This window comes from Quercus suber, unplaced genomic scaffold, assembly GCF_002906115.3.
Source record: "Quercus suber isolate HL8 unplaced genomic scaffold, Cork oak 2.0 scaffold_548, whole genome shotgun sequence".
Taxonomy (NCBI): domain Eukaryota; kingdom Viridiplantae; phylum Streptophyta; class Magnoliopsida; order Fagales; family Fagaceae; genus Quercus; species Quercus suber.
In genome coordinates, this window is record NW_027069996.1 from 55,667 (window position 1) to 69,889 (window position 14,223).

The following is a 14,223-nucleotide window of genomic DNA, read 5'->3' on the forward strand; positions in this document are numbered from 1 at the left end:
TGGGGGGGGGGGTGTATCATGCAATTCCAATGTTGATTTTTTGGATCATCTTTTCTAATAGATTATTTTACTTATCAAATAAATAATAGTTTATGCACATTCAATAGCTGGGAGAGCATCAGTTTGGATCCTAGAATTCAAAGAATTATAGTTATGCCAAAACAAGAAGTACAAAGGATTCAAATTGGTTTTAAAACCTCATAAGACAACTAACACCATGCCATTAGTCCAAGCATGACCCAAAAATATGTTACGATATAACTAATATAAATTTTGTATACGTATATATTCATGTGTCTTGAAAGTACATAACAAAAAAAAGACCAGTACCTAGCTGGATAACCATGAGGTAACTTTGGTGAAATGGAAACCAAGGCTGCCAACACAGTAGCTTGCCCATGCAAAGAATCAAGGTCAAATTGCAAATTGCTTCCCTACAGAAACATAACAAGCCAATTAATCAAACATATTTTGCTTGCAAAGGCAGAAATCAATCAAAAGCTTTTGCTATATCAAACACATTACAATTCAAAGCTGGGTGTAGTAGTGCTTATGTTGGATGATAGTAGTTCCTTTTACTTGTAACAGCCATTATCACTTGTAACAAAGTTAATTAACTGATAGATTGTTAGTAATAAGTACAATAGCCTATTAGTTAGAGGAGTTTGTTAGGCTCTAGCCAATCACATGGCAGGCTCATGTAACTAACTTCCTAGCCAATCAGCAGCTCGCATATGTAACTATAAATAATAAAGACCGCCGTCTTTGTAACTAGTGGAATTTGAGTGAATAAACCCCATACCCAAGAGGTAGTCTTTCCAAGAGTGTCTCTCAAAGAGCTAGCCTAACCTTTCATTCTCTAAGCAACCTAGCATTCCAAACAACAAACCAATCATCCAATTCCCTCCATCACCCTCCACCATACTCTTACAAGAGAAAGAGATGTCATTAGAGCTAGAGCCTTTTTTTTCTCACTAAGATACGCACACACCCAGTGGGTATCAAATACACGACCTCCATCTACCTAGCACTTGCAAGGAGAGGAGGTGTCAGGGGAGCTAGAGCTCATTGGTGCCATTTGAGCTAAAACTAATTAAGTTGTTACATAAATTCAACTCTAGTTTCCAGTTCCAAGCATAACCCAAGTTGATACTAATACTACCAGCTTAATTCAACTCAATAGAAATCATACAGAAAAGGAACCCCAAAGGCCAAGTTCAGTTATAGATGGAATACCACTAATTTCATGAAACATTTAAATTCAAGCTACTCTTTCTTTTTCCTTTTCTTTTTTGATAAGTACAAAAAAAATTTATTTTAAAAAAAAAAAAATTAAGTACACCAGGGGGGTACTGAGGGAGAATTACAAACAGTTCTCAACCTACGATGCTCAACCAAATCTAAAAGAGAAAAACAAGAAAAAGGATGAAAAGCAACACTCCAATCTACTTGTCTATCCGCATATAATCCTTAACAGGAAACCTATTCAGTTTTGGGTCAGTTAGACCAGCAAGACAGAAAGCTGACTCATTTGTAAAAGTTTCAACTGGATGTAGATTGTGGTGGGGAATTTAACTGAGCCTCAAAGATGAAGTGGATATCTAGTATGATATTGCTAGTCATGGAACACAATCTGAACACACTGTCATTTAAACAACACTGGACACCATTTCTGAATGCAATTGCATCTCCAAAGCTAATCTCTTGAGAATGAATGTTAAATTGTAAGACTAATAATTTTGAGAACATAGTTTCCCCTCCCTAGTTCATTCTGGCCACTGGTCCCAAAGACTACAGTAGTCACAATTAAACTAATATAATCCCACTCCTGATTTCAGACAGCACAAATGGCAACATGTTTTTAACTGAATTTAGTAGAAGAAACAACTGAGAGGAATATCACAGCAGAACCACAAGGTTGATCAACTAGGGTTGCTCCTCTTTTTTCCAATGTTTAATAAATTATTTACTAGCTCATAAGAAAAAAATACTCAGAATACAGTTACCAAGCAGAACTCAAATGAAAAAGTCACTACTAGGAGTGAGAAATACTGTGAGGAATATGAGCCAACCTATTTTAAAGTTTGGAACTTATCAAAAAAAAAAAAAAAAAAATTCTGAGGATCAGGAACAGATTAAAAACTTAGCAATCAGAGGGAACATTCAGCTAAAACACAAATTAGATGCAGTAAAACTAATCAAACTGGGTAAATTTCGTACAGCATTATGACGAATATAAAAAAGTTTTGGGGGAAAAAAAGAGCTAAAAGAAACCAAATGACTTTCACTTTTTGTAATCTTAATTAGATGAATCCAGATATAATCAAAACAAGGATAAACAAGAAAATGGGTAAAAAAGGTAGCCAGAACAAAGGTTTCCCATATAATTTATAAAATTTACCTTTTCAAAAGAAACATTCTCTCTCAAAGCATTTAGCGTGGTCACCCCATAAGAAATCAAACCACCAACACAGGTTGGATCAACCTCAGCCAATGCACGCAATGCCAAAGCAGCCTCAACGCGTACCTAAACATAAATGTATTTAGTGTTCAACAAACATCAAAGAGCAATCAGATGGCTTTGAATATTGCCACCTTAAGCATACGTAAAATATGATTTAATTAAGCAAAAGATCCTGACATCAATGCCAGTGGCAAATCAATTCACAAAAGACAAAATTTATAATAAAAAATCATTATTAAAAAAAAACAATAATATTCCCACTCATTATACCATAATTCATTCCAAGTAGAACCTGAGGAGGAAACAGTAACCGAAGATAGAACATGAAGAAAAAACAATGAAATATGAAACACTAACATTATAACTAGTTCTGTGATAAATCTAAAAATCAATAAACAAAATCAAATTCTATCACATGCTACACAGACCTTGTATAATAAACAAAAACCAAAAAAAAAAAAAAATTAAGAAAAAATATCTAATAAACCAGAAAGAAATATTATGGAGTGGAAAAGTTCAACCTCTTCATACCAAAATGTATATTGTAACTCATGACTCATATCCTCATTCTCCCTAATTATATAGCAACACACATATGACGCTCCTGACCCCCAAATATTTCCACTTTTTTTAAAATCTAAATGAGAAGTCAGCCAAAAATAGAAGTTGAAGCAAACAGGTAAACCGATGACAATAATCAAAGGATTAACTCAAGGAAGTAGGTACACATAATTAAAAGACAAATGATATAAAGTCCATATTTGACATAGATAAGTATGTTTGTCAGAATGCCTAAATAAAGATATCTTCCAGTCCAACCCCACAATACTATCAACACCCACTGACTTGCAAAAGTTCGCTAAATCTCTGCTATGAATTTTATGATTCTGAACAAAAAGTGCATAAAAAAGGTGATGGATGGGAACATCTACGAAGACTATAGTTGCAAAACAAAGTCAAACTTTTAATAATCTCTCTCTTGTCAACCCAAAAAAACAGAAACTGTTATCAGCAAGTATTGGCAGCTATATAAACCCACAGGTTTGACAGAAATAAAAAGAGAGATCCCTGAACACTCCCAAATACATTTGAGGTTCTAATGACAATGAAAATAAAATCAAGAATTTACAAGTTGTGCAGGATGAGATATTGCTGCCATAACCGTGTTATCAAGAACTTCCTTGAATTCAAATGGAACCTGCAAATGGACAGATCAAGCACCAGCTAATCAGTGATAATAGTAACACCAGACTTCTTTTCATATGCTATAGTGTTAAAGTATGTACTTTATCCAAATCAAAACACTATACATTTTTCGGCAAACCTAACGTTTAGAAGACAAATCACTCTAATCTTGTGCTTATTTATAATAATATAATGATAACAATTTCTTTTTTTTAAAAACATTATTTAAAATATGTCAAGCATGGTGCTCTATACAAAACAAGCTAAAGAAGGACCAAAGAACTAAATAGAATCACATGAGAGTCATCCCTTACCTCTCCCAGTGTTTTCAGGGTATATGACAATGTACGTAAAGCAGAAGCCTTCATGGAAGGGCTAGCATCATGGGACTGAAGCTGCAAAGTATAAAGAGAAATTTTTTCCCATACAGATACCTCCAAAAAAAACCTCAACAATTGAAGACCCAATTGAATTTTTTTAACAAACCTGCGTTCCAAGGAAAACCAAAAAGTTCCTTTGAGTGGGTTCTGTCATCTGATCAGTTATGCCAACCCGAAGGATATAGAGAACACATGCCTTCAGTAAATCATTATTCATAAGACAAATTGGTCAGTAGCTTGATTTTGTAGAGCATCACTTAGGTACTTCATTATAAGAAAGCCACCAAGGGAGCCATTATAAACACTTATACTAGACATTGTAGACTCAGGTTATACAAATTAATAAGGCACTTTTACAATTTACAAGAATTCAGTTTAAACGTAACAAACTTGTAATTTTCAAATAATAATTCAATCCATTTACTGCATATAGAAAAGTACCATAAAACCCCATAAACTCTAGCAGACAATCCTTTCCAATTCTAGCAGATCTGAAAATGTTCCATGAAGACATTCTCGCGTAAACCAAAATATAAATGTAAATTGGACAAATTTTATGCATCAATGGCAGAACTGGGAACCTATCATTCAAACTCATGTAAGAAGTTGAACTCCTATACAAAGATTTAAAGGGCGTATTAGTATTGAATCTCTTGATCTTATTTATTTTTCCTTAATGTAAGTTCAATATATCAGTAAATCTTGGGCGTTGTACTAATATATGTGTAGCATACTGCTACATGGTTCTCTAAAATGACAATATCTTTCCAACTAACAGTTTTCTACAAGGTGCCACATGGATGCAAGACTGAATGATATAAAAATTTACCATCAATTGAACTGAAAGTGAAAGACAACATCAGACACCTATATCGCCTAAGAAGAAATTAAGAACAATGAACAAGGATAAGCCACAAGTCAGTTCATCTTTTACTCCATTCAATTCATTTCCGGTCTTGCTACCCTTTTTTCTACCAATAAACAAGATAAGAGTGCAGAACAAAGTTAAATAGTCTTTTTTCTGGGTGGGTGTGGGACAGTAGTCATCTGATAGTCATATGTACTTGAGAGGAAGAATATAAAAACAAATCTATGATGCAAATTTTTGGGAAATACCAATGGATGGGCATCAATACAAGTATCAGCACCAAGCATGTCCATAACTTGCAAAGCAAAGTTTTGAAGCTCACTATCTGGATGCTGATACTTTAGACGAATAGCCTGCAAAGAAGAAAGAAACATTATTAACCAAATTACAAGGTTAACATATATAATTGCATTAAAATCAACCTATCTACAAAGCAAATTTAAATATGACCGCAAACTGACCAAAAATTATGTGCTAAGTTCAAGCCAGAAGTAACACATTTCTGATATGAGTGGGGTAAGATTGGGTAGGTTTCAGAGCTTCTCTCTTTCCAGAATTTCCATCTATTTTCAGTTTTTTTTTTTTTCCTCAAGAGTTTGTGTAAATTTGTGAATTCCATTTATATCTTCATGGATCTATGTTCTAAAGCTCACATATTATAGAACAAATCAGTGAGTTTTGAGAACCCAGACCAACCTTTGGTTTTAGCTCGAGTTAGGAACAATGAGAATCCAAAGGACAAGTCAGCTAAACTCGTGACCTTTCCAGATCTTAAAGAAAAAACCTTTATGAAGGAAATTGAGAAGCTGAGAGCTGCGTTAAAACAAAGCAATGCTGCTATTAACAATCTATGGGGACCAAGGGGGTTCATCACTCTGGCAGTGGAAGCAACAAGGGAGGGGAGCGATTTCACTGGCTGGTGAGGCAGAGGAAGACCTGGCAGTGTGTTGAGCAGATGTTAGCATCTTCATCACGGAGTGAGAATGGGCAACTCTTGGTTAAGCGATGCTGTTTTAATTTCAATAAAAATTTTGTTACTTATCAAAAAAGAATGTTAAAAACTCCATGGATAGTTTGCAAGGGAGCAAGAGGGTGCTGTTGCCCCANAAAAAAAAAAAAAAAAAAAAAAAAAAAAAAAAATTCTGAGGATCAGGAACAGATTAAAAACTTAGCAATCAGAGGGAACATTCAGCTAAAACACAAATTAGATGCAGTAAAACTAATCAAACTGGGTAAATTTCGTACAGCATTATGACGAATATAAAAAAGTTTTGGGGGAAAAAAAGAGCTAAAAGAAACCAAATGACTTTCACTTTTTGTAATCTTAATTAGATGAATCCAGATATAATCAAAACAAGGATAAACAAGAAAATGGGTAAAAAAGGTAGCCAGAACAAAGGTTTCCCATATAATTTATAAAATTTACCTTTTCAAAAGAAACATTCTCTCTCAAAGCATTTAGCGTGGTCACCCCATAAGAAATCAAACCACCAACACAGGTTGGATCAACCTCAGCCAATGCACGCAATGCCAAAGCAGCCTCAACGCGTACCTAAACATAAATGTATTTAGTGTTCAACAAACATCAAAGAGCAATCAGATGGCTTTGAATATTGCCACCTTAAGCATACGTAAAATATGATTTAATTAAGCAAAAGATCCTGACATCAATGCCAGTGGCAAATCAATTCACAAAAGACAAAATTTATAATAAAAAATCATTATTAAAAAAAAACAATAATATTCCCACTCATTATACCATAATTCATTCCAAGTAGAACCTGAGGAGGAAACAGTAACCGAAGATAGAACATGAAGAAAAAACAATGAAATATGAAACACTAACATTATAACTAGTTCTGTGATAAATCTAAAAATCAATAAACAAAATCAAATTCTATCACATGCTACACAGACCTTGTATAATAAACAAAAACCAAAAAAAAAAAAAAATTAAGAAAAAATATCTAATAAACCAGAAAGAAATATTATGGAGTGGAAAAGTTCAACCTCTTCATACCAAAATGTATATTGTAACTCATGACTCATATCCTCATTCTCCCTAATTATATAGCAACACACATATGACGCTCCTGACCCCCAAATATTTCCACTTTTTTTAAAATCTAAATGAGAAGTCAGCCAAAAATAGAAGTTGAAGCAAACAGGTAAACCGATGACAATAATCAAAGGATTAACTCAAGGAAGTAGGTACACATAATTAAAAGACAAATGATATAAAGTCCATATTTGACATAGATAAGTATGTTTGTCAGAATGCCTAAATAAAGATATCTTCCAGTCCAACCCCACAATACTATCAACACCCACTGACTTGCAAAAGTTCGCTAAATCTCTGCTATGAATTTTATGATTCTGAACAAAAAGTGCATAAAAAAGGTGATGGATGGGAACATCTACGAAGACTATAGTTGCAAAACAAAGTCAAACTTTTAATAATCTCTCTCTTGTCAACCCAAAAAAACAGAAACTGTTATCAGCAAGTATTGGCAGCTATATAAACCCACAGGTTTGACAGAAATAAAAAGAGAGATCCCTGAACACTCCCAAATACATTTGAGGTTCTAATGACAATGAAAATAAAATCAAGAATTTACAAGTTGTGCAGGATGAGATATTGCTGCCATAACCGTGTTATCAAGAACTTCCTTGAATTCAAATGGAACCTGCAAATGGACAGATCAAGCACCAGCTAATCAGTGATAATAGTAACACCAGACTTCTTTTCATATGCTATAGTGTTAAAGTATGTACTTTATCCAAATCAAAACACTATACATTTTTCGGCAAACCTAACGTTTAGAAGACAAATCACTCTAATCTTGTGCTTATTTATAATAATATAATGATAACAATTTCTTTTTTTTAAAAACATTATTTAAAATATGTCAAGCATGGTGCTCTATACAAAACAAGCTAAAGAAGGACCAAAGAACTAAATAGAATCACATGAGAGTCATCCCTTACCTCTCCCAGTGTTTTCAGGGTATATGACAATGTACGTAAAGCAGAAGCCTTCATGGAAGGGCTAGCATCATGGGACTGAAGCTGCAAAGTATAAAGAGAAATTTTTTCCCATACAGATACCTCCAAAAAAAACCTCAACAATTGAAGACCCAATTGAATTTTTTTAACAAACCTGCGTTCCAAGGAAAACCAAAAAGTTCCTTTGAGTGGGTTCTGTCATCTGATCAGTTATGCCAACCCGAAGGATATAGAGAACACATGCCTTCAGTAAATCATTATTCATAAGACAAATTGGTCAGTAGCTTGATTTTGTAGAGCATCACTTAGGTACTTCATTATAAGAAAGCCACCAAGGGAGCCATTATAAACACTTATACTAGACATTGTAGACTCAGGTTATACAAATTAATAAGGCACTTTTACAATTTACAAGAATTCAGTTTAAACGTAACAAACTTGTAATTTTCAAATAATAATTCAATCCATTTACTGCATATAGAAAAGTACCATAAAACCCCATAAACTCTAGCAGACAATCCTTTCCAATTCTAGCAGATCTGAAAATGTTCCATGAAGACATTCTCGCGTAAACCAAAATATAAATGTAAATTGGACAAATTTTATGCATCAATGGCAGAACTGGGAACCTATCATTCAAACTCATGTAAGAAGTTGAACTCCTATACAAAGATTTAAAGGGCGTATTAGTATTGAATCTCTTGATCTTATTTATTTTTCCTTAATGTAAGTTCAATATATCAGTAAATCTTGGGCGTTGTACTAATATATGTGTAGCATACTGCTACATGGTTCTCTAAAATGACAATATCTTTCCAACTAACAGTTTTCTACAAGGTGCCACATGGATGCAAGACTGAATGATATAAAAATTTACCATCAATTGAACTGAAAGTGAAAGACAACATCAGACACCTATATCGCCTAAGAAGAAATTAAGAACAATGAACAAGGATAAGCCACAAGTCAGTTCATCTTTTACTCCATTCAATTCATTTCCGGTTTTGCTACCCTTTTTTCTACCAATAAACAAGATAAGAGTGCAGAACAAAGTTAAATAGTCTTTTTTCTGGGTGGGTGTGGGACAGTAGTCATCTGATAGTCATATGTACTTGAGAGGAAGAATATAAAAACAAATCTATGATGCAAATTTTTGGGAAATACCAATGGATGGGCATCAATACAAGTATCAGCACCAAGCATGTCCATAACTTGCAAAGCAAAGTTTTGAAGCTCACTATCTGGATGCTGATACTTTAGATGAATAGCCTGCAAAGAAGAAAGAAACATTATTAACCAAATTACAAGGTTAACATATATAATTGCATTAAAATCAACCTATCTACAAAGCAAATTTAAATATGACCGCAAACTGACCAAAAATTATGTGCTAAGTTCAAGCCAGAAGTAACACATTTCTGATATGAGTGGGGTAAGATTGGGTAGGTTTCAGAGCTTCTCTCTTTCCAGAATTTCCATCTATTTTCAGTTTTTTTTTTTTTTCCTCAAGAGTTTGTGTAAATTTGTGAATTCCATTTATATCTTCATGGATCTATGTTCTAAAGCTCACATATTATAGAACAAATCAGTGAGTTTTGAGAACCCAGACCAACCTTTGGTTTTAGCTCGAGTTAGGAACAATGAGAATCCAAAGGACAAGTCAGCTAAACTCGTGACCTTTCCAGATCTTAAAGAAAAAACCTTTATGAAGGAAATTGAGAAGCTGAGAGCTGCGTTAAAACAAAGCAATGCTGCTATTAACAATCTATGGGGACCAAGGGGGTTCATCACTCTGGCAGTGGAAGCAACAAGGGAGGGGAGCGATTTCACTGGCTGGTGAGGCAGAGGAAGACCTGGCAGTGTGTTGAGCAGATGTTAGCATCTTCATCACGGAGTGAGAATGGGCAACTCTTGGTTAAGCGATGCTGTTTTAATTTCAATAAAAATTTTGTTACTTATCAAAAAAGAATGTTAAAAACTCCATGGATAGTTTGCAAGGGAGCAAGAGGGTGCTGTTGCCCCAAGTGCCACTAATGGAGGCTAAACCAGAAAATTTTCCTGATGAGGGGCTGCAATGTCAGGTAAGGGCCTTGTTACTAAAAAGGTGACAGCTTCTAGTGTTTTTTGTTTTCTTAGTAATAAAAATATATTAAAAAGAATGGTGTCACCAGAGTATGCAGGAAGTATACATCAAGGACAAAAACAAATCAAGTGCATAAAGTACAAAAGTCCATGAAACCATGGACTAAAGAAAAAGAACGAAAGCCTAACACTACAACCCAATCCAGAAGTGTCTTAAGGAAGAAGAGTTTAAGATCTGAAACTGATCTCTCTAAATCCTCAAAATACCAATTATTCCTCTACTACCAAATGCACCACATCAAACAATGGGGCACAACCATCCAAATAGTAGAATTCTGATGCCTCCAAACTTTCCTTGCCAACAAGCCAACAGCTCCACCACTGTTTTTGGCATAACTCAGTGAATGCCAAACAAAGTAAACACCATAGACCACAAATTAAAAGCAATAAGGCAATGGATAAGGAGTTGGTCTACTAATTCCCCGTTTCTTTTACACATACAATACCAATCCAAAATCAAAACCTTCTGTTTCCTAAGATTATCAATAGTCAAAATATTCCCCAAAGCTGCAGTCCAAACAAAAAAAGCAACTCTAGATGGGACCTTGGACTTCCAAATAGTCTTCCAAGGGAAAGACTGGTCAAAACTTTTTGTCAGAACCTGGTAATAAGAATGAACAGAAAAAGCTCTTCCCATAGCAGGTTTCCAACACATCTTATCGTCCCCAACTCCTCTCCAAGAAGCTCCATAAATTCTAGACATTAAACTGTAAAGGATTCCAATTCCCAATCTTCACTGTATCTTCTAAAATTTAGATCCTAGAAAAGAACACCATTTGGGAAATTCATCAAATCAGCCACATAGGCCTCCTTATTTCGACTTAAAAAAAAAAGTCTCGGATAGCGCACACACAAAGAAGTGTCCCAAAACCAAATGTCCTGCCAAATTCTAATAATAAAACCGGCCCCAATCTCAAATTGAATGTGATGAACAAAAGATGGCCAACCACGACTAATAGACTTCCACAAACTCACTCCATGAGGGCCAGTAACGGGAAGAGAGCACCAACCTCCCCCTTCACAACCATACTTTGCCCCTATCACTCTCCTCCACAAGGCCTGTCACTCATTACCAAATATCCATAACCATTGTCCAAACAAAGCTTTATTAAAACTTCTCAAACTTCTAATAGCTAAACCTCCAAAATGAAGAGGCGCGCAAACCGTAGCCCATTTCACTAGGTGAGTTTTTTTAACATCTCTCATACCACTCCAGAGAAAATTTCATTGAAGTTGCTCAATACGGTTTGCAACCTCCACCAAGATAGGAAAAAGAGAGAGAAAATAAGTTGGAAGATTGGACAAAGTACTCTTAATAAGAGTAACTTTACCACCTTTTGAGAGATACAATCAATTCCAACCTGCTAACCTCCTCTCCATCTTCTCAATAATTGGAATCCAAATAGAACTATCTCTGACATTAGCACCCAACAGAAGACCTAAATATTTCATCAGGAAGGAGTCTTGCTTGCACCCTAGCACATCCACCACATCTACTATATTTGGAACGACACCCACAGGGACCAATTCAAACTTACCCATATTAATTTTCAACCCAGAAACAACTTCAAACCAAAACAGCACCAGCCAGAAAAACAAAATCTGACCAAGATCAGCATCACATAAGACCAAGGTATCATCAGCGAAGAGAAGATGGGTCACCTGCAAAGAGTCACCCGTGGGACCCACCCTAATACTAGACATGAGCCCATCCCTCACTACCTTAGCCAACATTTTACTAAAAGCATCCATAACAATGACAAACAATAAAGGATAATGGATCACCTTGTCTTATACCTCTAGAGCTTTCAAAGAAACCACACGGAGTTCCATTAATGAGAATGGAGAATTTAACAGTAAAGATGCAGAAAAAAAAAAAAAAAAAACCATTTTCTCCATGTTTTAAGAAAATCACAACGATCCAACATATAAATGAGAAAGTCCCAATTCACATGATCATGTCTTCTCTACATCCAGCTTACACCACCCTAGGAACTCCTGATTTCAACCTACTATCCAAGCATTCATTGGCAATAAGAATGGAATCTAAAATCTGTCTTTCTTTGACAAAAGCATTTTGAGATTCATAAACAATATCCCCAAGCACCATTTTGAACCTGTCAGCTTATAGTGTTAATGATGGATTGTCCAATTCAAACCTGAATGAAAAGGGTGGGAATGCACCAAAGTTTCTCTCCACTATAAATCAAACCCCTAAAAATCAGGACAATGTCTCAAAAGCCCAAGTGAAAGCAGTCACAGTCCAATGGAATTAGAGTATTTTCAACCGGGAGAGGATGCCCTTGCTTTTGGATTATATGAGGCCTAATTACTACCAATATTCTGTCAGATGAGTGATATTTCAGCAATTGTTATTCCGCTTCTTTGCTTATTGACCAATTTTTGGGGGGAAAAAGGTCTGAAGCAACATCAGAAACTAGACAAATAGGAGTTGTGGTTCAGTCAACTATTCCCACTGATAACCCCACTTTTCAAATTACCACAGTTAAATTGGATGGACATAATCTCCTGGCTCGATCACCTTCTTAAAAGTAGGAGGAAAATAGGCTATGTTAATAGAGCAATTCCTGAGCCTAGACAAATGATTCCACCTCTGATGAGTGGGAGTCTAAAAAAATGTCAGCTTTTGCAATCTATGGAACCTGAAATTAGTAGTGAATACCTGCTATTGCAAACTGCCAAGGAGATTTAGAATGTTGTGGCTCAAACTTTGAGCTCTGAAAGGGATTATAGTACAGATTTATGACTTGAAGTGTTCCATACATTAGACTAAATAATGGGGATGGCCTCAAAAAAACTAAGATCACGTCTTTCTGTCTCACTCAATTCAACATTGTTTGCCCATGTTCTTTAAATTGAATGTTTTAGGTTAGATTTTTCCATCTATATATTTTTTTAATTTTTTTACAATGAAACAGATTCTCTCTTATGTACTTCAAAATTCTGTCAAATACAAGAGCTTTTTTTATAGGTTTATTTCTGCAACTCATTTTATTTTTTTTAATAAAAAAAATTAAAATAAATAATAATAATAATTTATAATAAAAAAATTAAAAATATATAAACAACAAAAAAAACAAATCTATATTTTAGTAGGGATGCTCAAAATTTTCCAAGAAGCATAGATGATATCAAGAGTTGCTATAGAAATTAAATCTTGCAAAAAATATATATATTTGTTTAAATTTCAACCTATAGCATCCACTTCTATAATAATTATGCTATTTATCATCAAATCAAGATGTCAATCATCAGAGACTTTACTAATTAAACTAACCGGAACTCATAAAAGCATGTAAAATTTGATGTACAAATGAGTTTTTAAAATTGTATTTCAATATTATAAAATAATTTCACAAATATAGACATAGCTTTTAAATTCAACAATTATTCATCAATATTGATTGAGTTTGTGCCTTCAAAGTTCCATGGAAAAGTCAAGGGAGTGAGAGTAATAAAAGTCAGCACCACAAATGTCAAATGGATAGTATACACAACGAAGCCAGCAGCTTTGCTGGGATTTTTGGAGTTATTATCAGGGGTCTAGTTGTGAACTTCTGTGAGAAACCAAACAAGCATTTTGTGTTGTTAAATTTCTTGGAATGATGATGAAGGATTGTAGGGGAGATCATTTTTTGGTTGTGTGGTTCCATTCTTTTTAGGAAGGATTAGAAACAGAAAGGGGGAGTGGAGAGACGTGCTTGAGTGTGATTCTAAATTACAGCAACTGCTTATTAGTGGGAAAGTTGGTGTAACCGATTGAAAATGGCTTTTGAATTTTCATAGGTTATGGTGTGGTTATATATCAACTTAATTATATGTCCTTTGTCTTTATTACTTAGGAAAGCTAAGTTAAACAATTCTGAGGTTTTTTTTGGAGACTACATAAAAAAGGACATCAAGAATTCCTACTGCAAAGATTTTTCCCCAAAAAAAAAAAAAAAAAAAAAAAGCCTAAATTTTAGGATTTTGAAAATTATGCATTTTAATGGTTTGACCATATTATCCTAAGTTTTTTAAAATTGTATTATTAGTGTGAGGGTATTTTGGAACATTTGGAAAGTATACACCAAAGTGGGGAATCCTCTTTAAAGTGGTATATGTTAAATTACCAGATTTCCCAAAAGCTTAAACTATTAAAAAATAGTGAATTTAAT

General features: G+C 34.5%; 2 protein-coding genes across 3 annotated transcripts in view; both read right to left on the minus strand.

Moving 5' to 3' along the window:
- On the minus strand, positions 1–5,242 carry LOC136063627 (protein SWEETIE-like). The gene is made up of 6 exons (XM_065764276.1): positions 5,146–5,242; positions 4,136–4,225; positions 3,964–4,044; positions 3,594–3,662; positions 2,402–2,527; positions 1–434 (listed from the first exon to the last, which is right to left on the minus strand). The coding sequence occupies exons 1-6, from the start codon at positions 5,188–5,190 to the stop codon at positions 210–212; spliced, it is 636 nt and encodes a 211-aa protein (XP_065620348.1). The 5' UTR covers positions 5,191–5,242; the 3' UTR covers positions 1–209.
- The window catches only part of LOC136063628 (protein SWEETIE-like), a 25,531-nt gene continuing 16,491 nt past the window's right edge, over positions 5,184–14,223 (minus strand). Inside the window, exons 7-11 of one of the 2 annotated variants that reach the window (XR_010625253.1) lie at positions 9,068–9,172; positions 8,058–8,147; positions 7,886–7,966; positions 7,516–7,584; positions 6,304–6,449 (exon numbers count right to left, since the gene is read on the minus strand). Coding sequence is in view for 1 of the 2 variants with exons in the window: in XM_065764277.1 (XP_065620349.1) it covers positions 5,238–5,250 (13 nt within the window). In the remaining variant the exon portion in view is untranslated. Of the gene's footprint in view, positions 5,251–6,303; positions 6,450–7,515; positions 7,585–7,885; positions 7,967–8,057; positions 8,148–9,067; positions 9,173–14,223 lie in introns of those variants that run through there. The other variant, XM_065764277.1, reaches the window with a different exon arrangement.

Bases quoted from the DNA above. Each gene is read 5' to 3' on its own strand.
- LOC136063627 (XM_065764276.1), bottom strand. From the start codon at position 5,190: ATGGACATGCTTGGTGCTGATACTTGTATTGATGCCCATCCATTG. The intron at 4,045-4,135 runs GTTTGTTAAAAA...TATACTTTGCAG, and splicing joins TGGTTTTCCTTGGAACGCAG to CTTCAGTCCCATGATGCTAG. The intron at 3,663-3,963 runs GTAAGGGATGAC...GTCCATTTGCAG, and splicing joins CCCTGAAAACACTGGGAGAG to GTTCCATTTGAATTCAAGGA.